The sequence below is a fragment of the Theobroma cacao genome, chromosome 3, assembly GCF_000208745.1.
Source record: "Theobroma cacao cultivar B97-61/B2 chromosome 3, Criollo_cocoa_genome_V2, whole genome shotgun sequence".
NCBI lineage: Eukaryota > Viridiplantae > Streptophyta > Magnoliopsida > Malvales > Malvaceae > Theobroma > Theobroma cacao.
Genome location: NC_030852.1, coordinates 36,079,852 through 36,107,754, shown reverse-complemented (window position 1 = coordinate 36,107,754; position 27,903 = coordinate 36,079,852). Strand labels below are relative to the sequence as shown.

At 34.3% G+C, this 27,903-nt stretch overlaps 3 protein-coding genes across 4 annotated transcripts; 2 read left to right on the top strand and 1 right to left on the bottom strand.

The window, feature by feature from the left end:
- LOC18606917 (AP-4 complex subunit epsilon) lies at positions 1,133-8,849 on the top strand. Its single transcript, XM_007040811.2, has 11 exons — positions 1,133-2,018; positions 2,748-2,933; positions 3,028-3,243; positions 3,363-3,473; positions 4,344-4,541; positions 4,620-4,751; positions 4,937-4,993; positions 5,096-5,212; positions 5,402-5,479; positions 6,511-6,654; positions 7,294-8,849. Exons 1-11 carry the CDS (start codon positions 1,452-1,454, stop codon positions 8,341-8,343), a joined length of 2,856 nt encoding a protein of 951 aa, XP_007040873.1. The 5' UTR covers positions 1,133-1,451; the 3' UTR covers positions 8,344-8,849.
- Positions 9,298-13,109, top strand: LOC18606916. Of its 2 annotated transcripts, none has more exons than XM_018116942.1 (8): positions 9,298-9,628; positions 9,777-9,845; positions 10,113-10,142; positions 10,423-10,455; positions 11,261-11,331; positions 12,154-12,235; positions 12,548-12,637; positions 12,766-13,109. In XM_018116942.1, exons 1-8 carry the CDS (start codon positions 9,509-9,511, stop codon positions 12,781-12,783), a joined length of 513 nt encoding a protein of 170 aa, XP_017972431.1. In that variant the 5' UTR covers positions 9,298-9,508; the 3' UTR covers positions 12,784-13,109. The 2 variants fall into 2 exon arrangements, with proteins under 2 accessions (XP_017972431.1, XP_007040872.2); XM_007040810.2 differs by having other exon boundaries at positions 9,305-9,628; positions 12,780-13,109.
- On the bottom strand, positions 15,408-18,223 carry LOC18606915 (abscisic acid 8'-hydroxylase 1). Its single transcript, XM_018116623.1, has 7 exons — positions 17,870-18,223; positions 17,468-17,786; positions 16,851-17,237; positions 16,575-16,749; positions 16,352-16,458; positions 16,118-16,236; positions 15,408-15,980 (listed from the first exon to the last, which is right to left on the bottom strand). Exons 1-7 carry the CDS (start codon positions 18,064-18,066, stop codon positions 15,887-15,889), a joined length of 1,398 nt encoding a protein of 465 aa, XP_017972112.1. The 5' UTR covers positions 18,067-18,223; the 3' UTR covers positions 15,408-15,886.

Genomic DNA, 27,903 nt, shown 5'->3' with positions numbered 1-27,903 from the left:
TATAATATAAATTAATCATTTTACTTTTTATATATACTATATATATTTTTTACTTTTTGGTAGACTTAAAATCATTTATTTATTATATATTTTATTATAGTTTCAAAATCATTATTATAATCCATAAATTTTAAAATAAAAATTAAAGATGGTGTTACAAATTTTAATGCTACAATAAATATTTCTTAAAAGAAAATACTCCTATTACGATAAATATCAAAGTATAATGACGTTTAATAGAGATTGGAGGTATTCACATATTAGATTAGCTGTTAAGTTTGCGAGATTGATTTGATTTATGTAAGTCTCGGATGTTAGATTTGATATTTAATTTTTTTTTGTATTTTTGTAATAAATCTAACATTAAGAAGTATGTTAGACTTGAGCTTAAATATTGATAATTAAGATATCAATTGAATTTAACTTACTCCATAATCAAAGAATGTGGGGACTCTTAGGGAAAGGAATAGATGTGCAGCCTTTAGCCATACTCCATTTCAATTTATTATATTAATAAATAATAAAATTTAGACATAATATTTAAAAAGTTTTTAAATTATTTACAAAAATTTAAATAATTCTTTATGCTCTTGTTTTAAGTTAAATAAATCTTTTTACTTTTGTTTTAAGTTAAATAAATTTTACAATTAATGATTGATTTAATTAAATTATCATTTACCATTTTGACGTAACATGTTGATATAACAAAATTGATAAAAATATGATATAGTGACATATTATAATTAATGATAATGTAATATATTAATTTAAAATAATAAAATAATTATGACATTTTCACTTTCTACATTAACATTATGTCAGTGTCAGATATAAAATGATAATTAATTAAATATTAATTATAAGGTTTTATATTGATCAAAAATAAAAATATATAAACTTATTGAATGAATAAAAGTATATTTAAAATTTTTTTGAATAGTTTAAGATTTTGTTTAAGAATTATGTCTAAATTTTAATGTAAAATATTTTATATTTTGATAATAAACTTAACATTAACGAGAATTTTAGTTATACTTAAATTTGGATTTTTAAGATATGGACCGACTCAATCCATGACCGGACTTTGTGGAGACTGCGGAGGGAAGGAAATCGGTGTGCGGGCAGGGGTTGGAGTTTGGAGCTTCGGGCTGGGGAGTAAATAGAGAAGGGTTCTCAAGTTTCGACCGCGGCAGTGGCCTACGTTTTACCCACCTTCTTGTTTTTACTCGCCTCTCCTCTCTTCTTTTCCTTCTTTGCTTTTTTGGCCTTGTAGAAAGCACAAAATTTCTCTCTTGTTCTCTACTGCCTAATACAAGACACGAGATAAAACATTTTTGATATCCTATTACTCACTGTCAGATCTAATCTCAGCACCAAAAAGGAGAGGTGACCGAGGCAGGCACGGAGTAGCGAAGCTGGAGCAGTTAAAGACGATTGGTAGGGAGCTCGCCATGGGCTCCCAAGGCGGATTTTATCAGTCCAAAGAGTTTCTGGATCTGGTGAAGTCCATCGGCGAGGCTCGATCCAAGGCTGAAGAAGACCGGATTGTTCTCAACGAGATCGAGACTCTCAAACGCCGCATCTCGGAGCCCGATATCCCCAAGCGCAAGATGAAAGAGTACATCATCCGATTGGTTTACGTTGAGATGCTCGGTCACGATGCTTCCTTCGGTTACATTCACGCCGTTAAAATGACTCACGATGATAGTCTTCTCGTCAAGAGAACCGGTTACTTGGCCGTCACACTGTTTTTAAATGAAGATCACGATTTGATCATTTTGATTGTCAATACCATACAGAAAGATTTGAAGTCTGACAATTACTTGGTGGTTTGCGCCGCCTTGAATGCCGTTTGTAAGTTGATCAATGAGGAGACAATTCCTGCGGTGTTGCCGCAGGTTGTGGAGTTGCTGGGGCATCCTAAGGAGGCTGTGCGGAAGAAGGCCATCATGGCTCTCCATCGCTTTTATCAGAAATCCCCCTCTTCTGTCTCGCATCTTGTCTCCAATTTTCGCAAGGTTGGTCTCCCCCATTTTGCTTTTTCTTTTTTTTTTTACTGTTCCTATTATGTTATGTATGTTGATGCATTTTAACCAGCAAGCAGCTATGTCTATGTGTATTTACTGACTAGAATTGGGAAAAGCATCTTGTTTCTGTTCATGCCTCATGCATTTGAGTGATTTGCAGATATGGATACAGACGACTATTTTTGCGGTTTTTCCTTTTCATTTTTGGAACAGATATTTGAATGATCATTTTGCACCAGTTGCGTATAAACTAGCATGATAATGTGCGTCTTATGTAATGATTTCAAATTTAGTATCAAGTAAGGGGTGAACTTGGAAACTTCTTGCTCTCTGAATTTGCAAAGTGCTTGCCATTAAATCTCAAGTTCTGTCTTCCTATAGAATTGACTCCTACACGATTCACAGCTAAAACCGGAAATTCTGAAATACCTGCTACAGTAGAATGGCCTCTACTAAGGGAAGAAAAAGAAGGGGGATGCGACCATTAATTATAGACAAATAAAATTCTGCAAGTTCTCAATATGTTTTTTTTTTTTTTTGCTATTTCAATATTTTTGAATATTTTCATTGAAAAATATGCCTTGAGAGGTTGCAACACTGATTCTAAAATGACAAGTTTAATCTTGATGTATTTGATATTTGATGTTTCTCCATATACTTTTCTTGAGGACCATACACTGTCCCATTTATGTACTTATAATATGGCTCCCTTTGTTGCAGAGGCTTTGTGATAATGATCCTGGAGTCATGGGTGCAACCCTTTGTCCGCTTTTTGATCTTATAACAATAGATGTTAATTCTTACAAAGATTTGGTTGTCAGCTTTGTAAGCATTCTTAAACAAGTAGCTGAACGCAGACTACCAAAGGCATATGATTACCATCAAATGCCAGCTCCATTTATTCAGGTAATACTTATTTTCAGGTTTACTTAAGCTTTTAGTGGCTTAGTTTTTCAAGTGAGAATGTTGCTCATATGACAATCATAGTTGCATTATGCAGATCAAATTGCTGAAAATTCTGGCTTTGCTTGGAAGTGGTGACAAGCAAGCAAGTGAAAACATGTACACTGTAGTGGGAGACTTATTCAGGAAGTGCGATTCGTCAAGTAATATAGGAAATGCCGTCCTTTATGAGTGCATATGCTGTGTCTCCTCTATATATCCCAATGCCAAGTTATTAGAGTCTGCAGCTGATGTTATATCGAGATTTTTGAAGGTATCTGCTGTCGCTAGTGACTACTTTGTGGAAGTTCAGAGTGCTACCATTGAAGAACATTATGAGCTTTTTTTTGGCTATTTTATTGGCTCATGCCAGCTCTTGCTTTTTGTTGGCAGAGTGACAGTCATAACCTAAAATACATGGGCATTGATGCTCTTGGCCGATTGATAAAGATAAGTCCAGATATTGCCGAGCAACACCAACTGGCTGTGATTGATTGCTTAGAGGTAAGAAGTTTTTTATTTTAAATTCTGGACTTGGTGGTTAGTCTTCGTTTCATTTGTTTGCTTGGCTATGTTATTTACTAACTAAATTCAGAATACTTTAATAGGATTTAAATTCATGCTGGGAGGATTTATTTATCTACGTTCTTATAGCTTGCCGTATATGGTCTGGTTAGCTTACGTGGTTCTGTTAAGTGGTGAAAAGGGAAAGAAGCAGGAGCATAGAAGACTGATAGATGAGATTTAGAGGAAAACAGGGAGGAAGCTTGTTGAAGATACTACTCTATTTGTCTTCTGCTTTTATGAAACCTTGTGTAAGGATTGATCGATGGGGAAGCAAGAGAGAAAAGAAGCTGTTTCAAATTATAATAATCTGTGTTAAGTTTTTCTTGAATAGCCTTTAGTAATTTGATAGTGGAATAACAAGACCTCCAATGGTCTAGGTCTAATATGAATATATGATTGAGCCCTAGTTATATGTTTGTTTTGCATTACAAATTCGTCAATTTTATTTTGGTCTCATTTTGCTCAAGTGAGGGTATTTTGGGGCCAAAGGGCAGTTCGCTTGACTTGAGCCAAGTAGTAGCCTATGAGTCTTGTATTGGAGCATGTAACACTAATGGGTCCTTGATTGTGGTTCAAGAGTGATTTGATAGTTCAAAATGCCTTTCTATGCATCCTTGCTTGTGAATGATGTGGTTATGTATGTTATAGCAGAAATTTTCAATTAGTGTAAATTCCTTATGCTTCCATGTGTGCTCATGATTTTGGTTTGGCTACAAAATTATTAATGAATGCTTTCCCCTTTTATGCTATATCCCATGCAATTGTCTTTCTTCCATTACAATTATTTAACATGAGTACATGACCCAGGACCCAGATGACACTCTGAAGAGAAAAACCTTTGAACTGCTGTATAAGATGACCAAGTCTACAAATGTGGAGGTTATTGTTGATCGCATGATTGATTACATGATTAGCATTAATGACAATCATTATAAAACTGAAATAGCATCTCGATGTGTTGAACTTGCGGAGCAATTTGCGCCAAGCAATCAGTGGTTCATCCAGGTAATATTTTGCCTCTCACTTGCCAGTTTGGTTTCTTAGCTTAGAATACTAGCCAGTCCTGATATTTATACTCCGCAGACCATGAATAAAGTTTTTGAGCATGCGGGAGATCTGGTGAATATTAAGGTAGCACACAATTTGATGCGGTTGATTGCTGAGGGATTTGGAGAGGATGATGATTCTGCAGACAGTCAACTGAGATCATCTGCTGTAAGTTATTTTGATGATGGCCTTTGGAATAAAACAAAAGAATAAGAAATGAAAAGAACCAGAAATATTTATCTTATAACAAGTCAGTTTAGATTTCTATGCATAATTGCCATAATTGGGTCTTATCTATCCATATATATTGGATTAGCTATAATATATCAACCTATGATTATTTTTTGGGGCAGGTGGAGTCATACTTGCGCATTCTTGGTGAACCTAAGTTGCCATCTGTTTTTCTTCAAGTATGTTTTGTCCTATTAAGTATCCTTTCTATCTTTTGTTCCTTGCACATGGGCAGTACTAATATTTTGATTAATTATCTTGATTGTGAGTTCTGATTGCAGGTAATTTGTTGGGTGTTGGGGGAGTATGGAACTGCTGATGGGAAGTTCTCTGCTTCCTACATTACTGGGAAGCTATGTGATGTGGCGGAGGCATATTCTAATGATGAGACTGTTAAGGTATCTATCCACTGATATGAATTAATGATGCTTAAACCAGTTATTAAGCACTTCTTGATGTGGTTAAAACAAGATGGTTGTATGTTGGAAATTCTTGTAGTTATCTGAAAATGCCGTTCATAATTGTTATAATAGTATATTGTCCATTCAATAGCTGGAAACGTGATGATCTTTTACTTATTTTTGAAGGCATATGCAGTTACAGCTCTCATGAAAATATATGCATTTGAAATAGCAGCACGGAGGAAAGTAGATCTGCTGCCTGAGGTTGGTTTTGAAACCCTTTAGGACAAATTTGTTATACGCAAACGCATGCTTATTCTGTTGTTGATGTGGTTGATTATTTGCATCCCTTGGTAATTTTATGTTAGATGCATATTTTTAGCGCAACATTCTCAAATAGTTTAAACTAGCTGTGTTTGCTTTTCCATCTGATTGATGCAGAACAACATGCTTTGAAACTAGATCTTAGGGATTTTGCACTATTTTTGCATACTCAAATTGGGGTTAGGGTCTTTTTAGTTTGGTAATAAAGTTATAGTTTTTAATGATGGAAAAGGCTTGTTTTGGAGTTGTTTGGTTGCCTAAACATAGAAAATTTTAGTACTGTAATTATCTCGACAGTAGCTAGCAAGGACTTTTAAAGCAATTAAGGGTCTGATTGTCTGGAGGTATTAGGGATTTGAAATAGGGATGTCAGAGGTTGATAAGGTTAATAATTTGATTGATGTTGGCTTGAGAAGCAAAAAAGAGTAAGAGGAGGAAAAATGAGAATCTAGATTTCATAGCTATAGTTTCTAAGTAGTTACACATAGGAGACCCTCAGGGTGAGCTTAAGGTTGTCTTAGCATGCTGAAGTGTATTCAATGAACTAAAATAGATCACATTATGTATAGGCTGCTTGAAACTTGTTTTCTTGGGAGAAAAATGACTTGGAATAACAAGCAACGGAAATTAAGGATAGTTTGACCCTAGTTACAGTTTAAAAATAAGGCACATCTTTGTCTATGATTTGGCAATGAAGAAAATAAATCAGGCTTGGGGTTTGGTGGTGTCAGATTGGAAGTTTGTGTTTGCATTATCTCATTGAATTGATTGTGAACTTTAGTTTGATAACAATGCTTTCTTTCGCATATCAGCGTCTGTAGTTTTCAGAAGAGGTAAAAGCTAGATTCAATTTGATGAAAGGCCTTGTTATAGATGCCTGAATATATAGTCTTTGCATGTATAATTATATTCAGCTCCTGTAAATGCTAACAAAATTTGTGGACTGATAGCTCTTTCCTCTCTTGGTGCAGTGTCAATCTTTAATGGAAGAATTATTGGCTTCTCACTCAACAGATTTGCAGCAACGTGCCTATGAACTGCAAGCAGTGATTGGCCTTGATGCTCATGCTGTTGAGTGTATTATGCCGTCAGATGCAAGTTGTGAAGATATTGAGGTGCTTTTTAAATTGCATTTTTTTTTTTGTTCAATTTGGTTTTGATGTACAGCTCATTTTGTGTGATATCTCTGATGTCTCCTGCTTCAATTTTTTTGGATTCTCTTGGCTTTAAATGTGCCCTTCTAGCTGGAGCTCCAAATCTGGGAAAGCCATATTTTTATGGAACTGTTTTCCTTAGAAGTTGTACCCTGTTTGGTTAGTTACATTTTTAAGCTTCCATGATCTAAATTCAGTTTTAATAAAGCATCTAGGACTTAAACTGGCCTGTTCCACTTTGCAGACAAGTGCACTGCTTGAAGTTGTTGTTTAGAGCTTGAACCTATGATTGATGTGTTGTTTAAATGCTCTGACATCTGCACTTCCTTAGTTTATCAATTAAGCACTCTTTGTCCTGGCTTCTCCAATATGAGGTTGTACTTCTTTTAATTGTTAATGTTGCTACAGAGAAAGAGTAATGCAACTGCCTTGCATCTGTCCTGTGGTCCGGCATGGAATTGATCTCTAATTGAATGCTTATGTTGGCTATTTGTCTTTTTTGGTTCTTGTGTGTTGTGTCAACTTGATCATGGTGGAACTTGTTGCTAATTTAGATAGCTTTTCATGCAAGAGTACAATCATTGTTAGTTCTCCTTGCAGGTTGATAAAGGCCTTTCATTCCTTAATGGTTATGTTGAAGAGTCGATAGAAAAAGGTGCTCAGCCCTATATTCCTGAGAGTGAACGCTCTGGAATGCTAAATATTAGCAATTTTAGGAACCAAGATCACCACGAAGCTTCATCACATGGTCTCAGGTTTGAGGCATATGAGCTTCCAAAGCCTACAGTGCAATCTAGGATTCCTCCAGCATCACTTGCTTCAACCGAACTTGTTCCAGTACCTGAGCCAACGTATCTTAGGGAGAGCTACCAGACTCCTTCTGTGACATCTGTATCATCAGATGCAGGATCCTCAGAGCTCAAGCTTCGACTAGATGGAGTCCAAAAGAAGTGGGGTAAACCAACATACGCTCCTGCAACGTCTACCTCAAATTCCACAGCACAGAAAACAGTTAATGGGGTCACACAAGTTGAGGGGGCAAGTTCTACAAATTCAAGAACGCGTGAAACCTATGATTCAAGGAAACCACAGGTTGAAATATCTCCAGAAAAGCAGAAGCTTGCTGCTTCGCTGTTTGGAGGTTCATCAAAAACGGAAAAGAGGCCAGCTACTGGTCATAAGACTTCAAAGGCAAGCACCCACATGGTGGAGAAGTCTCATGTGCCAAAGTCTAGCATGGAAGTTGCATCGGAAAAGACAGCTCCTGTTCAACCACCTCCGGACTTGCTTGATCTGGGGGAACCAACTGTCACAAGTATTGCCCCTTTCGTAGATCCATTTAAACAATTGGAGGGCCTTCTTGACCCAACTCAAGTTGGTTCAGCTGCTGCTACCAAATCACCTGATATTATGGCATTGTATGTAGACACACCTGCTGGCATACACAATAAAGATGACGGTGATCTTTTATCTGGCTTGTCAAATCCTTCAGTGACAAACATGCCTGGCGGTACCACAACCACACAACAAGAGCAACGAAGTAAGGGTCCCAACCCTAAAGATTCCTTGGAAAAGGATGCACTGGTTAGGCAGATGGGTGTGAACCCATCGAGTCAGAATCCAAACTTGTTTAGAGATCTACTTGGCTGAAGTATATTTGAAGGATTTACATGATTTACAAGCTATCCAAATATCAGTGTGGTCTTTCCATGCAGCCGGGCAGATGATGGATCAATCATGCAAAGCTGTACGCTATTATGAGCAGATATGCAGAGAGTACTCGTATAAATCGATTCAGCCACCTGGAATGGGGTTTAAGATTCAGGTACTGGTCTGTAGTTGTTGGACGGTCGAGTTTTTTCTTTCATTTTCTTTTTGGGCCTAGGAAATAGCGCAGACACTGGTGTTCGCTTGAGTGATCGGCTGCGGAGCTTTTCGTGGTTACAACTTTTTAAGGTTTATATATGGCTGATGCCCCAAAGACGAAGGGCTTAGCCAAGCATGCTTGCCGCTTTTGCACTGTGACGTTGAGTCTCTTGTTGTTATAATTATGCTGTATAAATATTATAAATAAATTGTCCTTATTTTTTCTTTTTTGGAATTTCATTCAATTATAATTTTTCTTGCTTGCTATCTAAAGAATTTGACGCTGATAATTATCGACCTTAAGTTTTTATTACATTTATGTTAGCAACCAATTTAATAAAATATTTTTTTCAATTAGTAACTGATTAATTTGCCCATCCTTTGTTTTTTTCCCTTTTTCTATTTTTGGGCAAATTAAAAACATTCCTCCTACAGAATGATTAAAAATTTTCCAAAATTTTCCTTTTTTATTAAAATACACTTTTCTATTCGCTAATTTTAAAAACAAACATTCAAAGAATGTGTGTATAATGATAGACAACATAATTATTATTAAATGAAAATTTTAAATATTTTACAAAATAATATTATTTATAATTATTATAATATTATTTATAATTATTATATAATTATATAAATAAAGTGTATACAACTGGAATTGAACTAAGAAATTAATTTAAGATACATTAAATATATATTTTTGCGAATAGGAAAGTGTATTTTTAAAAGAGAAAATCCTCGGCGAATTTTAAGTCTCGACAATTTGAAATTAAAAAAGAAAACGAGGATCATTTTGGCGGTAGGATCTCTCTCCAACTCAGGGCTGTGGGCTCTCTCTTGGAGAATTTGGAGGAATTCCAAATTTTGAAAATTGAATTGGTTGGGAACTACAAAGCGCGCCCTTTTTAAATTGGGTTGTGTTTGTTTGCTTCTATTGAAGAAGAAGAAGATGGGTAGCAATGGCGGAGGTGCGGCTCCTCCATTGATAGGATTAGGGAGGAGGCAATCCGATTTGAGAAAGTCTTTCAACCTTGCTGTTCGTTCTCTTCTCACTACCTGTCCTAAACAGGTTAGCTTCCCTTCTTTTTTTTTTTTTGTTTCCTTTATTTTTTTTATTTAATCTATTCCATTCCATGTTTTGAGAAATTTTCTCTTTTAGTTTGTCTTTATGACTATGTGGATACTTTTGAATACATTTTTCCATTTTAATTATGAAGGAATTCAGCAAAGCATTTCCAAATTTTACAAGTGCCGAGCAAGAACGTCTCCACCAGCTTTTCATTCAGGTAACTTCGTCTTCTTCTTCTCTTTGTTTTTTTGCCCATATCAATAGTTTATATGCATTGTATTTCAGTATTTGAGTCTATGTGGGCTTAGCTTATTTGTATAAGCTTCTCAGAATTCTAAAAGAGGAGAGCTATTTGAATTATAGATTTCAACATTATCTGAAAAGAGATGTTTATCACGGTATATTTCTTGATTTTGGGTTGTGGGCTCCTTTGTGTCGAACCTTTTGACTAATACTTGATCTTGGTGCAATGAAAAATTTTCAGGTCATTACCTCTTTGCATGGGAATGTAGAGGTATACCTTTTGCTTCTCATGCCTTCATGAGTCTTTTTAAGTATCCAATTACTTTCCCCTTTGTTTCGTTAAATTATTCACAACATTCGAGTGTTTTAGGCCTACTGGTTTTACCCAAAGGCTTTAGTTTGCACTTTGCAATGGAACTATCGTCAACTCTGTTGCTTTGTTTGAATAACTATTACTGGTAACAGAAATTAGGGGAGTTTTCTCTGCTGTTATCTTTTAATATTATATAGTATAAGCCTTGATTTCTAATATTACCTCTTCAATGTTACAGGATGAGTTTAAGTCTTTATGCCAGGAAACACAGGTATTCCCTTTTATAATTACTACTGCTCTGGTTGTTTTGTTGATATCAGTTTATTAAACCACTGATGTATGTTTTGTTTCATCATTTGAAATTGAGTACATGTCAAGTAAAATATAGGGGGAGGTCTATGATCATTTGGATTTTGCAGGTTATTTTGTTGTCTTAAGCTCTAATTAACCAAAAGTTTTACAAAGAATTTTTTTTTTTTAAATTTCTTGGTGAATTATTGTGTCATTCATGTGGTTTAATGATGTATAGTGGAAGATACAGACAAAAAATCTTGGGAAAAAAAAATGAGTTTTGAAAGCACTTATTGAAGTCTATAATAGCTATTAAGCCTAGTTAGTTATAGTTAGGGAAGGTTATAGTATCACTTAAGATTGTCATCGATTGCAAATCAATTAAATGTGTTGAAGAAGGTTTGAAGCCCTTATTGAGTTTCAGTTAGGAAACTTTGGGAGGTTTCCTAGAGACTTGAGTTTCTTCAGGAGGGTCAATGAGATATTCTGGTTTAAAGCTTGTATCAATCTTGCCATCTGTCTATTCATGAAAGAAACAAGCCTATTTCATGGACTACAAAAACCAGGCAACAAAATAATTGGGCTCTGGTACATAAATATTCAATATAAGAAGCCAATTGGAGAGACTGAATGTAAATATAAGGCCACAACGAATCTCAAACTTAACCAACATGGGGCAACCTGACTTAGTGTACATGATTGTCTATATCAGATTCAGTTTGCTGACCTTTTCATTGATGTGCATCTATCATAACCTTGAACTTTTAAGTTTCTGTGTTTTGTAGGTAGCGACTGCCCTTGATACTGTGGAGCAACTTGTGGAAGAACAACATCTTGACCCTTTGTTTTCAGATAAGTAGGTACCATCTGGTTTCTAATAGATTCCTCTTTGAATGTTATGTGGTTAACTAATAACAGTGGATTACATTTCTAATCCAATCTAATTTCAATACATGCGGTTGCAAATTGAATTTTCTAAGATTTGAAGCACTTTAGCCTCTTATTCTGCTAGTTAGAACTGAGACTCTAGTTATGTGCCAATCTTCCGTTTTCAAGTTGTATCTGCAGTTCTTGAACAGAAGTATTTAAATAGTGTTGAACAAATTATAATTACATCTTCTATATCAGGACATTCTAGATACACAGAAAATATCTCAGACACGAGGCTATTTAGGAAAGGCTCAAGTAAATAAGCTGACATAATTGAGAAGCCATAAATAACTTTGTGTATTTGCTTCAACCTTCAAAGACTAGAGTTCCTTTAGTTTCTGCCTGTCAAAACAAGCCCTGTCTTGCTGCTGTCACTTAATACATTTGAACCCATGGTGTATCAACTCCTGTTGAGGTTAGGATCTACAGTTGGATGGGAACTAGGGAAGTAAGTTGGTGATAACAGATTTCACACAAATTGGAGAATTGTCATTGACACTGTTGTTTGTTTTACCGGAATGAACACCCTGTGATCAAAAAGTGGTCCTAAACATGCTTGATTTTAGCATTTGTCAAGGAAAAGCTTTAGTTATAGTTCAAATTATGCCACAAATGAAGACAAGTTATATTGCTCTATGTTTTCATGCTTTAGTTATAGTTCAAATTATCCCAAAAACTGCAGAGAACCTCAGAATATTGCTGAGTTGCTATGCTTTCATTTTTGAACTGGTGAGGAATTTAAATGCAGGACTAATATAATGGATGTGGTGCACAATCTGTCAACAGCAAAGAAGGCTGAGATCCAGTACTTAAGGGGCCTGCTGGAAAGGGTAAGAAATGAACTCATGAAATTTCTCTATCATAAAGTTACTTAGTAGGCGATTATTACCTAGTTCTCTTTTTCAGTCTATATTCATATTCTTACTATCATTTCTGTGCTTAAAGTATGAACAGAGCTAGGTAAGCTATTAAAATAGTCATACAAAATATTTTTGGACAGTGTTCAAATGAAGTAGAACTCTGTGTTCTTGGGGTTTATAGACTTGGTTGCAGTTTGGCTGAAATTATGTGTTATGGTTGACCTTCATTGATAAGAAACATTGGGAAGTTATGGCAGTCTTATTGTTTCTAACTTTTTATAGGCTGAAGAACATAATCACCTCATCCAAGCTCGGGTTGAGCTACTTAAGAATAGAAGGCAAGAAGTCTCGAGCACGAAAGATGTTGAGAAGGTGTGTATTTGTCACTGTGAATATTTCCTCTCTTTTCCAAAGGAATGTATCTGTTGAAGTGTGGGCTTGAAGCCATATGTTTGATAGCTAATTTAACTCGGGGAAAATCTTAATCTGGATCTACCTAGCACAACTTTTGCAGGTAAGAGGTGGAATTTTAAGTTATGGGGAACATAAAATGTCTGGCTTTAGTGATCTGCAATTGGTGGGCTAATGTATCCTCCACAGCACCGACAAGCTGCATGGATTGGTTGATCACACCAACACATTTGTACTGAGATGCTAAACCTTTAGTTTGTTTGCTTGAATATGTTGTTCTAGTCAGAATGGAGTAAAGTGCTCATTGTTGTATACATATTGAGCATGGAAAGAAGCTTTAAAACATAGGATTGGAAGGATTCTTGTGAACAGATTGGTAATGTCTCTTTGATCTTGTAAATTTCAACATCACTGTTTTGCTGATCTTCCCAAACGTACCCTGCTTAATTTTGTTGAAATATGAAATCATAAAAGGAAACCTTAGCCGCATGCTTCGTTGTTAAAAATGCTTTTTAAAATAAAGGAAAAAGTGAACAAAAGCAGTGAAGCTACGAGATATGATTGGGGGGTGGAGTAGCTGTCATTAGAATCCAAAATTTCGTCTGAAATCATGCAGAAAGTTGCGTATTAGCATCTCATGTCGAGGACGAAGGAGGCTCTGTGGCGTAATGCTTGCTGGCATTATTGAACAAGCCTGCAATAAACAAATATGAATATTACAATCTTTTTATGCATAATTTCTTGTCATTTGCCGCGTGCGTTTTCCCTTAGATATTTGAGTATTCTCCTGCCAAGTCCCAAGTTCCAACAATAAAACATGTCATGGCTGGCACTGAGCTGGATTGATAAGAACTCTTCTCTTGCTCCTCTGCTGTTCTGTTGGTTAGATGATGTAGATGTGACAGAAGGGTATTGGATTTATAATCGTGAATTTTACAAATTTTATAAAATTAATTTTAAAAAAAAAATATATGTATAATAATTTCGTAACAAAAATGACTATAAATTTAAGTTGAACTCGATTTTAGTAACACGTCAAGCACTGGAATAAGAAAGAATTGTGACAGGAGTGTTTACGAATTCGAAGAGCAAAAAATGTTAGGAAATATCATATCAAATGAATAAAAGAGAAATAATGACCAACGTAGACACAATATTGCCTCCCGTTGACTCTGGGAATGGGACCTTCAAGTTTGCTCGTATGCTGGCTCCCGTTAGCTTAGCTTTAATAGCTCTTGTACTGGCATTGTTACAGCAACAGTTGCTGTCGAGACAGGGAGCTGAAGAGGAGAGGGGGGTGGGGTGGGGGTCAAATATTGTGGAAAATTCAATTTTGGTGGTGGTTAGATAGTACTACATTTATTCTAGTAATATAATTTGGTGGCTCAAATAACAATTCAATATACAAAAGTACTCATCTCAAAAGTTAATATGATGTTAACGGGATAATTTTTTTATCTCGATTTGTATTTTATGAATAATTTTAAATTAATTATAATCTGTATCAAGACGGTTTTTCAAATTTGAAAGCTACCAATAGCGTTGAATGAATAATCAATGAAGATTTAAATCAAATAGTTTAAAATTCAACAAGTTGATTGTTGAATTTTTAAGATAAATATTTAATTTTAAATTAATTAAATAATTTGAAAGATTTCAATAAACATACGACGTATATTTATTCAAATTACGTACTATTTTGTCAAGGTTGGAAAGAAATTTTAAATCCTTCAGCCGTTGCGTGATTAAGTAGTAATTAACACGACAATGATCTTTCAGATGACAGCCTTGAATTGCTGAGTTACATAAGATGATGGGATTACCTGTTTTCTCATCCATTGCACCATTCAAAAGAGTGGTGAAGAGCAACATTGGAATTAATTAAATTTATTTATTTATTATTACTTTTATATTTGGATGGGGATATGATATAATCTTTGGACCATAGCATCAATTAATGAAGGAGGGACACGTGCTTTTGTTACAGGAAAAGGAGATCCCAAGTCAGAAGTTTTGGCTGAGATTTGATCAACATTCGAGTAATGGCATTGGCAAGTCAAAAGCAGGAAAGAGCTGTTGCCAATTCTCTGCAATAATGATGCATGCAGCATGCTCGTGATTGAAATTGACCCATTCAAACAAATGTAAAAGTATGCAAAAGCAAGCACCCCTGTTTTTTCCTCATTTGAAACTGTCTTGGGCTTGCTACATGTTGCACTGTGATTTGTTTTCCTGGAATTTATTTGCATGGTGGCAGTTCCCTTGCTCCTTTCTTTCTTGCTGTTATTTTCAATTGAGGAAGCAAAATTAGTCAGTTCTCCCTATGAACCCCAAATTTCTCATCCTTGAAATATCAAACTTAACATTCATTAGGTTCAGTCGTGTATCATCCTCATTCATCATTCCATGCATGCACGTAGATGCACTTGTTTTTGTTTTGTTTTGTTTCCTCCTGGGTTTGGCATGGAGTGCATACATCTATCGTCTCTGGAGGGACAGAAAGAAGCAGCAGAATTAATCATGGGAGGAAGAAACTAACTTCACCTTTTTTGTTCCATGCTTGAAACAATTAGCTTTAGGCTTACTGGCCTAAGGAATATTGTCCCCTGGGGACTCAATGAACAGGGAATCTTGTTTGGATAGAGCTTCACTGTTTCTTCTTTGGATGAATTAAACTTTACTTACCCAAAAATAAAAAGGGAAGAAGACCAAGGTAGCAAATTCAGCAAGGAAAGAGGAAAGGATAACTAGCATTAAGCAAAGACTTGATGGCAGTCTCTATCATAGAGCCGAATGAGTCAGTTTATGTACCATCCAAAATTTCAACAATTAATTTTTTTTTCTTTTTTGCCTTGCGGACTTCAGGAAATTACAAAAACATATCCTCTTAGGACCAACACACGTAAAAGTCATTGATATTTTGCTGGATCATTCTTTTTTCCTTCTTCTTTTCCATTAGTTGGAAAAAGAATAAACAGAATTTGCTTCTTTTTTTTTTGTGTGTTATGAGACTCTTCTGTACACTTAGCTGTTCCCTTGTGGTATGCTAATCCTAAGTTTCTTCTTATTTTGGATGTCTTTTGCCCAGAAAGAGAGAAAGCTCTTTCTTTCTCTTCTAGGGAGTGTCCTTGGCTTTGCATTTGCCTTTGCCTTTGCTGCTGCCTATGTTTAAAGTTGAGAATTCCCTCTGAGTTGTCGGGGACTCTTAGGCTATGGTTTTCTGGTTAATCTGATGGGCAGACCATTCTGGGGAAGAGCAAAAGGACCATACTGAATCCCACTGTTTGCACCCGCCATAGACCACCTGCAAAATGCCATGAAAATATATTGCTCATGTCAGCAGTTATTCCCTTTTTTTTTTTCTATTTATAAAAACAACCTTTTAACCCACAAGAAAGGTTGCAAAACTGTTTAACGCAATAGTAACAGAACTTTCCCTACCTGTACTTTGTGGTCAGATGGTGGAGAAGGACCATAATTTCCAGCTTGGCTAACTCATTCCCTGGACATGAGTGGGTTCCATTGCCAAATGGCAAAAATGTATTGGGCTTGGGAGCAGCCTGTTAAATCATTGAGCAAAAGTACGTATTAGGTTATTGAGGTGAGAAAGCTTAAAAGATGTCAGAGATATAACGTAATACAACTAAAAAAACAATAAAATCCTGCAAAATTTACCTCAAATCTGGATGGATCAAACTTTTCAGGATCTGGAAATATTTCTGGGTTGTGGTGAATGTTTCTAAAAAGTGGTAAAACTTTCCACCCTTTTGGAATAAGATACCCTGAACAAGAGAGGAAACAAAGAGTCAAACCAATAGCACAAAAGAATAAAACTACACTGACAAATAGGTATCAAAAAGGTGGGATTTGATAATTTGTCAGATTTTGGGTAGCTGACCTTCATATTCAACATCTTCTACTGCTTCTCTGAAGGTGAATGATAGGATTGAAGCAACCCTGAGTGTCTCCTGAATCACCCTAGAAGTTACTGGCATCTTCCTTGTGTCAGCCCAAGTGAGAGTTTGCTCCTCACCGCACTTCTCTTTACTTCTAATTATAGCCTCTTGCTCGTTCTGCAAAGCCACAATAGCAAATACGAACCAAGTCAGTCCAAAAGCGCTATCACTGTTAGAAACTATTCATGCTAAAGAATTTCCATTGCAGATAATCTTACCGTGACAGCTTGAAGGACGCTCAGGTTTTCTCCAAGATACTTAATTATCCATGTCAGTACGCTAGCGGTGGTGTCACGAGCAGCGAAGATTACACCAATAATGTTGTCAGCAATTTGTTCATCAGTAAGGCCTTCTTTGTCACCCATGAAAGACCCCAGTAAGTCATTGCAATCGAGCTTCATTTGTCTCCTGGTTGATAGGATTTTGGCTAGAATTTGAGCAAGCTCTTTCCTTGCTTTCATTGATTTGTTGAAAAGTGTACCGGGAAGGTTAATGGGCATTGAGTTGTACCCCTTCTCAAGAATGTAGTAACACCTCTTGAGATCTTCCCTATAAAGCACTTCGTCCTTTCCAAATATGGAAAGTAGCGCAACATTGAACGTGTACTGAAAAAATTGAGCAACTTATCAGTAAAGAGTATTTTTTTACGTGAAACTAAAAGTAATGATCAACTACTTTTAGTTTTGCACCGTTCTTAAGGTAAAACAAAACAGGGGAAACAGAAGCAGGGTAAGGAAAAACAGAGGACCCCTGCCTCTTTGTCTCTGTTTCTCCCTGCTTTTAACTTTTCTCTGTTTCTATGTGCAAGTAACAATAAAAGAGAAGGACAGCTTACTGTTTTCATTTCTAGAAAAGCGGTTATCTCCCTCCCCTCCAAGGACTGGAGGGAATCTTTAGCAATGGATTCGATGTCAGACACGATGCTTTTGATGGCTTCAGGCATGAAGGCACGGAGAACAAGCTTCCGCAATTTAGCATGGTACTCTCCTTGGTGAAAGAAGATGGCTTGTTTGCCCAACATCCTCTCTTTACTTGCTGGAAATGTTGGCTTGAAGAGATGAGCTCTGGTTACGAGCACGAATTTTGCAGCTTCCGGGCTGGAAATCATCACACAAGGACAGCCTAGTATGTGGGTCTTGAATACGGAGCCATATCTGAAAATAGAAGAAGCGGTCATGTAAATATGCATTACTTGTAAAACAAAATACTTGTAGAATGAACAAGGATTAAGAAGCACCTCTTTTGTTTTGAAGCAAAGAAGACATTTGGGTTTTGAGAGTAGAGTTGAAACGTTTCACCGATGTAAGGCCAACCCAAGGTGCCTGGGGGGAGAGGTAGTTGCCGGCTATTGGACTTGAAGGATTTAAAAAGACAACGGAATAGAAAAATGAGGAAGATGGAAGCAAATGAATAAAACATGAAATTGAATTCCATGAATTCAATGAGTAGTAATTGAATTGTTGGTGTTGAGAGAGTGGGAGTTGTAGTAGTAGTAGTAGCAGCTAGTTGGGTAGAGAAGGAAGTTGTGTGAAGAAAACAAGCAAGGCAGCGGGTATATATAGGCTATTGGATGAGAGGAAGAGAAAGAAAGAGAGAGGAAGGGGGCTTTCATACAGCTTGAATCCCACACACGGAATCTCCCTCCAGCTCATTCATGTTTTTACTATCCTGAATTTCTCAAGGTCAGGGAGAGAGAGAGAAAGCACGTGTCAAGAGGAATGCAAGCAGAGCGTGTGAGAGGAGTTTTGAGATTTTGACCCACAAAAAATAAATAAATAAAAAGGAGAAGAAGAGGGAGAGGGAGGCATTGCCTTTGGCGTTTAACTCGGTATCCAAACATGGAAACGTCCCTTGAGGAAAACAAAAGCGGAGTTTTTAGTGCCTCTCACTAGCTCTATCCGCACGCCTTTTCTCCGCTGTTGCCTTACCTCTTAACCCATTCCTTTCCAACAATTTCAAATATTTTAAGTCTATACCTCAACTTACTAGTTGGTTGCACCACCTTGCGCCCAACCCACTCTTAACCCTTCACCTCTCTACATACAATACAAGCGCCTTTTCTCTTCATTTTTTCTTTCTTGGCTCACCCAAAGAGGAGACAGCATCTTTGTTGCTTAGTTTGAAAAAACCAAAGGCTAGACTTGGGAGATATACCGGTTGAACCCAAAACGCTAATTAAGTTAGCATCATTTTAAGACATCTGCACAAACTTTCATTACTAATTGGAGAAAGTTCAACACATTTGTTTTCCCAGGAAAGCCCCACTTTTCAATTGCAAGCTTTGTTAAAATTTAAATATTGGGTTTTGGTCAGTCAGAAAACACCCTTCTCATTGTCAAGCCATTGCTGGGACATTTGGCTATTAAGCCAGTGGTTCGCAGATAAAGGTTGGGACCTTACATTAAATAAGGGTACAAAGCCATCGTGGACTGGTTCAATAACAATGGTGCAAATCACAAGTCTCATCACTCCAAATTCACCAAAATTCGGATGATAAATTTGGTTTTGCTCCGAGCCATTGTCTCCTAAACCAAACTCAATTTTCTTCCACATCTCAAAATAACATTACATCATCATCTCAAAACAATGCTTAGCTATTCTATTTTCTATAGGTTTTCAAGTGTTCTAATTTCAATCTCTTCCATGATAATAACTACATATTAACATTAATAATCATTCACTTATATAATTGAATTACACACAAATACAATTATCCTTCCTTTTATCTTACGACTGTCATTTCAAATTACCACTAAAAAGATGAGAATGAAAAAAGTATATTAATTTTATTTAAATTCCAAGGAGAGAGTGTTGTGTTTTTTTCTTTTACACATTTTTGTTGCTATTTTTTATCTTCTAAAACTTTTTTCTGCCTGTATCAGATATCCAATATTTTTGGGTCCCTATGCTTTTTTTTTAAGGAAAAAAAAACCTCCATTGATGAGCATGACTTGGAGCAAGACATGTGGCTTATGCAAATGAAACTAAAAAAGAGATGTCAATGTCAAATACCAAATCGTAGAGGATTTCCAAAATCTGCCACGATAGCCTAAAAATGAGATCAACCCTGCTTTGTAAATTTTGCGGGGAGCTTCTGGTGAAGCCACCAGTTCAAAATAATCTTTGTCCTACCTAAAAGAATTTGACTTAAGCTAATTAATCTATATATAACTAATTAGCTCATAAAGTGTAATCGATGGACGACTTATTTTAATGGTTGACTTTTATTTTTGTAGATAACTTGGGGTTATGTTCAACACACATGCCCTTCTCCATAAGAAACTCTATTCTTCTTTTCTATTGTTCAAATTAACCATAGTGCTATCCCCCAATGCATAAGATGTGCACTTCTCCCTTACAAAAAATAATATCTATATACATATGTATATGAGAAGGATTTGCAAGCGATTGTAGAGAAATCGATAACAAAATGCGGTATAATTTTATACATTATCATTGAATTACAACTTATTAAGTGATCAAGTTTGGAGGGGGAGTACAGTGGGCCTCCTGCCTGGAATTTGACGTGTATAGGGGTTGTTTCTTTTGGCATTTTGAGGAGGCTTTGGAAAGATATATTAGATAAAACGGACTGATATATGAACCAAAGCCTTACGTGGTTCTCGTTTCTATATGGTGAAAGGGATTAGGTCCCTCTATGATGAATAAAGTTGACACTTGCTATTCAAAAAAAAAAAAAGTGATCAAGTTAAATTCATGAACAAAGATTTTTTTATATATATTTTAATAAATTAACCACTAAAAATGCATAAAATCTACCTTGAACATTAATATTTTATTTATTAACATTTTCCTCTCCTTCACTTTCTTCACTGGCAAGTCCTTTACTTCATTTTGTTTTCACCTTCCACACAATCAATACGTGTGTTTGTGTTTGCTCCTAATTAGTTATATCATAGCATGCATGTGTCATGTACAAGTTTTACCCAAATTATTGCATCTTGCATCATGTAAAGAAAAAGAGTTAAATTATAAAAGGAAATTAAAGAAAATTTTTTTTCTCTTATTGTACTATTTTAATTTTTTCATAGAAATTCCTCACATTTATTGGGAAATTATTTGCCTATGAAAAAAAACAACAGTTGCCATGCAGCTTGACCATGGATCTGGAGTCTATTCTCCGGTAACAGTAAAATCTCAATAACTGCTCCTCATTTCGATTCTTGTAACTTTCCCTGCCAACATGGTAGAACCGCAGTCAGATTTATCTAGCAAGATTATGAAAGCTACATTAATTTGTCTCCCAATATCTCTCTCTCTCTCTCTCTGATCTCCCAAATTTGAGCAAGACAATGCTTGATTCTGACTTGAGCATGACAACCCTGACTATATATATATGTAAGGATATATATATCTAGAGATAAGACTGATTAAGGTGACAAAGCGTGCCATATGAATACAAAATGCGTCGATCCCCCAAGGCAGGCATGCACTAGTGCTAGTATGTAGGTAGATAGTAACATTGTCCCAATACAAAAAAATCCTGAAAAATGATGGACGGCAGAAGAGTTCAACCAACATGTCAAAACCAGTGGATGCATGCAGCTTTATGCATTTATTCGCAATCGACATGCTTGCATGCATGGATATACTCATACGATATATATTTACGCAAATTTACAAACATATAGATACATACACACAGAGAAAGAGATGACTGAAATTGAAAGGTCGAAGAAGATTAAGCCTCACTGTGAGCTGCAAACTGTATTACTTCAATATATCATAAATACAAACGTCCTCAACTGTCATATGTGTATATACATCTACTTTCCGTCTTTGAACGAAATTCATGCATGCCTATTAATTAAATATTTATGCATGCTTCTTTATAATTTATTTAATGTTCCCTCTTCTCTAAAATCAATTCACAATTTTAACCTGCTCTTTCTTCATGCCCTAATTATTCTATATATATATATATATATATAACTTGAACTTAAAATAAAAAAGAACATCATATAATGTATGCAGATGCCTTCCAAGAAAAATTATTAATATATATTTATTTTAATTTGAGAAAGAAGAGATTTTGAATCCATTTCTTTGAATGGGAGAATACATACACAAACGGTTGAATCAAATATTCGTGTGTAAAACAAACATTAATAATTGACAAAAATCAATTGTATAAAATTCATCAATATGTATCTGAAATTAAAAAAAAAAAAAGTTTTCCCATGTGGTTGTTGAATGGTATAATAAATTTCATATGTAGAGTAGTAATTTTTAATTAAAAATGATACCCCAAAATATGTTAAGTTAATTAGGATAGTTTCCTAGAAGGCAGCTCAATCATTTGATTCAATTTAGAGAATTCCTAATGAGAAAGGAGTGAGGTTAACTAGTACGTATAATCATTCTCTGTATGGTTTACTGGTTTACGCTCCTACATTTTTGGCCGAAAGAAAAGCTCAGCCTATCTAGTTGCATGCACGACAAGACAGCAACTTCTATGATGGACTAATTTATAGGTACATAATTAACTCATCAATGAGATCAAGAAAAACTTACAAATTTTAAGGTTACGTGTTTAATTAAGAATTGCTCACTGAACTCTTTCAGATAAAATCAAACAATTTGTGCCGTCGGTAACTGATGTATTCAAGATTTTATTTTCGAAATACTTTTCATAAAGAATGAACTCTAATCGATAAAAAAAAAAACAAAAGAAACTCTTCCTTTTATACCAACTAGATTAATGGTGGTTTATCAATTACTTTATTTTGATAAATTAATTAAAAAACGAATAATTTTTAAATGCGGATGAGTTCTGCTGCGGCGAATGGCGGTTTCGGTATGGCTGGGCGACCCACGTCTTGTTAATTTAAGTCACCCGATACCTCCACACTTGGTAGGCTGTGATGATAATAAAACATTCGGGGGAAAAAAAATTTAAAACAGAAACAAACGCAAAAGGACAATTAAGTTTAACAAATAAGCTTCTGACTTTGTGGTTGGTAAGACAACCACAGCTTAAATTTGTAGTTTATGGGGCAAATTAATATTCTATGGTTCGCCAAATATCATTCGTAACAATATGTTGAGGTTTATTATAATGCTATACATTAATTATGATCAAGCTCTTAAATCTAATTATGGTCGCAATTAATTTCTTGTTTTTCCTAATGTATTTAAATTTTGTATACTACCATAGAAAAAGGTTGAATTATCCCTTCTCCTTTTGAAATCGTCTTATATATGCAGTACATGCCATAACATTACAAACACTGCATGTAATTAATGAGCAGACATTGAATTTTTCCAGCTTGAGAGGCTTTTTGACAATAACCTAGCTACCTCTTTTCAATATTCAACTTCAACTTTCAACAGCAAGTCTCCTTCGACTTTATGGTCAATCAAAAAGGGCTGAATTAATTTATGAAATTTCAAACTAATGCATTGTTGACATAGTTTCGGTTAGCGATGTTATAATTAGTCATAAGATTAACCTTAATTAGAGATGGTCAAGATGGTTAATGTAAATGTAGCACCTAAAATTTCCAAAATCAATGTATGGAGGATGGTCAAACAAAGGCTTCGAGTCCAAAGGGAAAGTCCAATTAGATTGGCAAAATTATGAGCTAGGACAGATTTTCAGACACCGATTAGAAAGTTGGACCAACAATTATTTTTTTGGTCGGAGACATGGACCCAAATGTGTTTGACCAAAAATTGTATCGTAGCAACCAATACTACGTAATCATTCAGGCCGATGAGGGGCGATTTGGTACAACAGCAAGACACCTGTACGTACCACAATTCACCCACCTTTTCGCATGTCCCATAATAATAAAGATAAGCTCTATCTATATCTCTTGTAATTTTTATTTTTTATACTGTATGATGTGATTTTTTTTTCAATTACTACTTTATGAAAATGTTCACCTCAAATTATATCTAACAAAAATTATCGAAATGTTCTCAATTCAAAAATTATAAAGAAAAACGATTTTTATAATATATGAGAAAATTGAAATGATAGGATGCATAAATAAAATTGAAATTATTAATAATGACTGTACTGGAAATAAATACTTAGAAAACGAAACATTTTTTTGCTAAGGAAAAAAGAAAAAAAGGAAAGTTTTAGCAAGTGCATGCACGAGACAGTGGGGAGGCTCCTTCGTTTGTTAACAAAAGACATAAAATAATGTTTTTATTTCTGTTGTTTCTCTGCAATTTGATGCTTCCATTGCAAAGCATAGTTGCATGTGTGGGCCTTTTGCATTACTAAAATTCTAACACCATTTTTTGTTTTTTTTCTTTTTCTTTCATGTACTACTACTGTGTAGCTTTTGCCTTTTAATTCAAAAGGCCCAAGCGTGGGTCCACGCGTTTATGAGTTTCTTGTGGACCTTCCCGTACCCGACCTGTACCTTTCACTCCACTTCATACGTCTTCCACCATCTCTTTCGCGCGTCGCTACCACGCCTGCCATAAATGTTTATTTTGTATTGGTTCATTTTATTTATTGAGATTAATTAGTAAAAGGAATATTAATTTCTCTTTAACAATGTTATCATTTTGACTTTTAGATTGAAAAGAATTTATGTTGTCTTTTCAACCTTCGAGAAAATTTCAAAGATTGACTTTGAACTTTTCATTAGTCAATCATTTTAATATATATATATATATTAAGATGGTACCCGTAGCTATGTTACAAAAAAAATCATAAAAAATATTAATTATGTTAGAGTTTATTTCAATTTGGTACTTTTAAAAAATTTTGTAGATAAAGTAATATTATATTAGTCAACTGTATGAATGTCTGGTTTTTACCGATAGAGAAAAAAATAAACTGATATTAATTGAAAATAATTGTTTGCTTTAATTTCAATTATCGAAAACTTGCATCTATATATATAATTATAAAATAATAGAATATTAAGAAATGAGAGAGTATAGAATATATACTATTGGTAGATTAAGATAAACAGTTATACAATATAAAGCAACCGTATAATATAAAGAACCTGTCAATATAAAATAGTTACTAATTTATAATAATATATCTTTTATATATAAAATAAATGATTAAAAATGGTCAAATTTAGTTTATTTATTTGTTAAATGATGACTATGTGTTATGTATATTAAGAAATGAATAAACCTTATTAACTTTTTTATTTTATTCAATGAATTTGATGAATATTTATTGGAATTAAAACATTCATGTATAAAAAGATATGTCTAAATATTATGGATTTAGGTTCATGCAGAATAAGAGGATATAAACAAAAAATAATATTAAATTACAATTGATAAATATTAAATGAATCTATATTCTAAATATTAAAAATAAAAAATTATTATTTTCAAGTTTTTTTTTACTNAATGACAACCAATTGACCTAATTAGTTATCTTATTTAAAACAGAATTTATCCAAAAAAGACAATAATCCTATCAAAGGTTATTAGATGTATAATAAACTATTAAGAAATGAGAAAGTATATGACCTATACTATTAATAGATTAAAATAAACAGTTGCAGAATATGAGGTAACAGTATAATGTAAAGATCCTATTAATATAAAATAGTCAGTAATTGCTAGTATTATATGTTTTTTATATATAAAATGAATAGTTAAAAGTTATCAAATTCAATTGATTTATTTATTCAATAATGACTGTGTGTCATATATATTGACAAATGGGTAGACCTTTTTGACTTTTTTTTTTTGTTCAATGAATTGGATTGATGTTTATTAGAATTTAAATATTCATGTACAAAAAAGATGTCTATATACTATAGATCCACATTGATGCAGAATAAGAGAAAATAGACGAAAAATAATATTAAATTGTAATTGATAAATACTAAATGAATATATCTTATAAGCATTAAAAGTTAAAAATTATTGTTTTCAAGTATTTTTTACTAAAAAAAATAAAAGGAAGAAACCCTTCAAATGTCAAAAATAATTTATTTTTGACATAAGGTGTAAAAAAAATAATTTAATTAAGAATGACAAATGTCAATTAATTAACTCAATCAATTATCCTACTTTTATATAATGAATTTGATGGATATTTATTGAAATTTAAACATTAATGTATAAAAGAGATATCTATATATTATAGATTTAGGTTCATACAGAATAAAAAAATATAGATAAAAATAATATTAAATTATAATTAATAAATATTAAATAAATCTATCTTCTAAACATTAAAAGTTAGAAATTATTGTTTTTAAGTATTTTTTATTAAAATAAATAAAAATAAAAAACAAAAAAAAACTTCAAATGTCAAAACAATTTATTTTTGACATAAGGTGTAAAAAAAATTAATTAAATAGAAAACGAAATGTCAAAAAAATAAAAATGAGTTATAATTGAATGACACTTGTCATTCAATTGAAGACTCAATTGAAAAAAATTAAAAAAAAAAAAAACATCTGACTTTTATATATATTATAGATATATATATATAAATAAATAACATCAAACATAAAATTTGATTAAAATGATACAAAATAATCTATTTTTAAAAAATAACAATATTCCTTTAAAACGCAAACGTTTTTTACTTAAAAAAGATACTTTAATTCAATTACGTTTTAATTTTCAATTGACTTTCCAATTAATCTCTTAGATTTTTGGCATTTTACATCACTACATGCGTCACACATTGCAGCAAGAATCGGCAGATCCTGGAAATTGAAAAACAACTTTTATTTTCAAACAAAAGTACTCCGATTTTCCTGTTAAGTGACTTTTTAGAGAATTGAGAACGACTCCTACGCTACCCGTGTACATTAGTACTAAGCACGCACCGTTCCGCGCGTAGAAATGCGTTTCTCTCCCATCTTTCAAATAATACTGCCTCGGGACAAGGATTCTATTCTGGGACCCTGACGTGGCTCCTAGTCGAGGAAAGGATACAAGCACCGGCACTGTGTTGGACATAACGATGAATCAAAGCTCTTTGGTTGACAGGTATGCCCTATGCGGCAGGTGTCATGAGAAGACTCCATGTTGGTAGAGTTTTGGTGAATTCTACGGTGTTCGCGAAAACCTTATACTAGTATACTACTTGTATACAAAAAAGGGTTGACTTTTGAACGGTCAGCGTGTCCAAATGCAGTTTCTCTTCCGTTATAGCTGTGCGGATAAGATTTTGCTAACTAAGAAATGCATAAACAAACTCAAAACTCCTAGTAAGCTCTTGTCCCCTGGATTTCAAATTTGGAGGTTTTCTTACTAATGCAAATGCACTTTCTTTTCTACGAAATTGACTTATGTGTTCACATTTAAAAATATCTTAATTTTTATTAAAAGAAATTAATAGTATATTCCCTTACGAAAACAGATCTTTTGAAATTCTTTATCAAAAGAATTTCATGTAAATTGCAGCCGCAAATTGAGGTGCTTTATTTTAATGTTAGCTGTGAGAGTTTTCATTGTCGCTTAGAACTTGAAGCCTAGGATCTAATCCTCGGAATAGTTGGAGCGCGCAAGAGATGGTGGCTGGTCTCCCATATGGACTGATGCGGTTGAAACTATTCCAGAATGCATGGAAGGCATCCCTGTTTCCACACTGACACTTGGTTTTTCTTAATGAATATCAGCAGAATTGTAAGTTGTAGTCTAATCATGTTCAACTGATAATGGTATAAGAAAAACCCCTTTTTAAAAGCTATTGCCACTGTGACAATGACTCTTTGAGGAAGATTAATGGAATCTAACGCAACTTGGTCATTTATTTTATTACGGGTTTTATTTTTTCTTTTTCCATTTTTATATAGGATTTCGCTTTTGGAGATTTGTTGTATTAGGAAAGATGGTTGTTGGTTGGCTACAGGCCGATAAGCGCCTTTAACAAGTTTGGGTTGGGTAAATAGAGTTCGTCTGATTAAATTAATTCTATAGTTTTAGGGTGAGTAAAATAACAGAAGTTTGGAGCAGGGGACGTCCTGTTGTGAATGATTTGGGAATCGGATTATCCACTTCTTCTCACTTTTTTTGGTTTTTCCTTTTCAAGATCAGTACTTGGTTCCAGCTATCATTTGTTTTTTTCTAGGGGGAGAGATAGTGAGAGATCTCCCACTATTACAAGTGTGACATTTGAAGATGACATTCATGTCTGCAAAAAAAGAATAATGTTTGATTTTACTCGAATGGATTTCCATAATAAAACCTTATACACTATCAGAAAAGTAACAAGATTGTGATCAACCCCAGATTCTCCCTCCTCTCTTTGGCAAGGCTTGTGGTTCCATCACTCACAGGGAAGGTCCGGTCCCC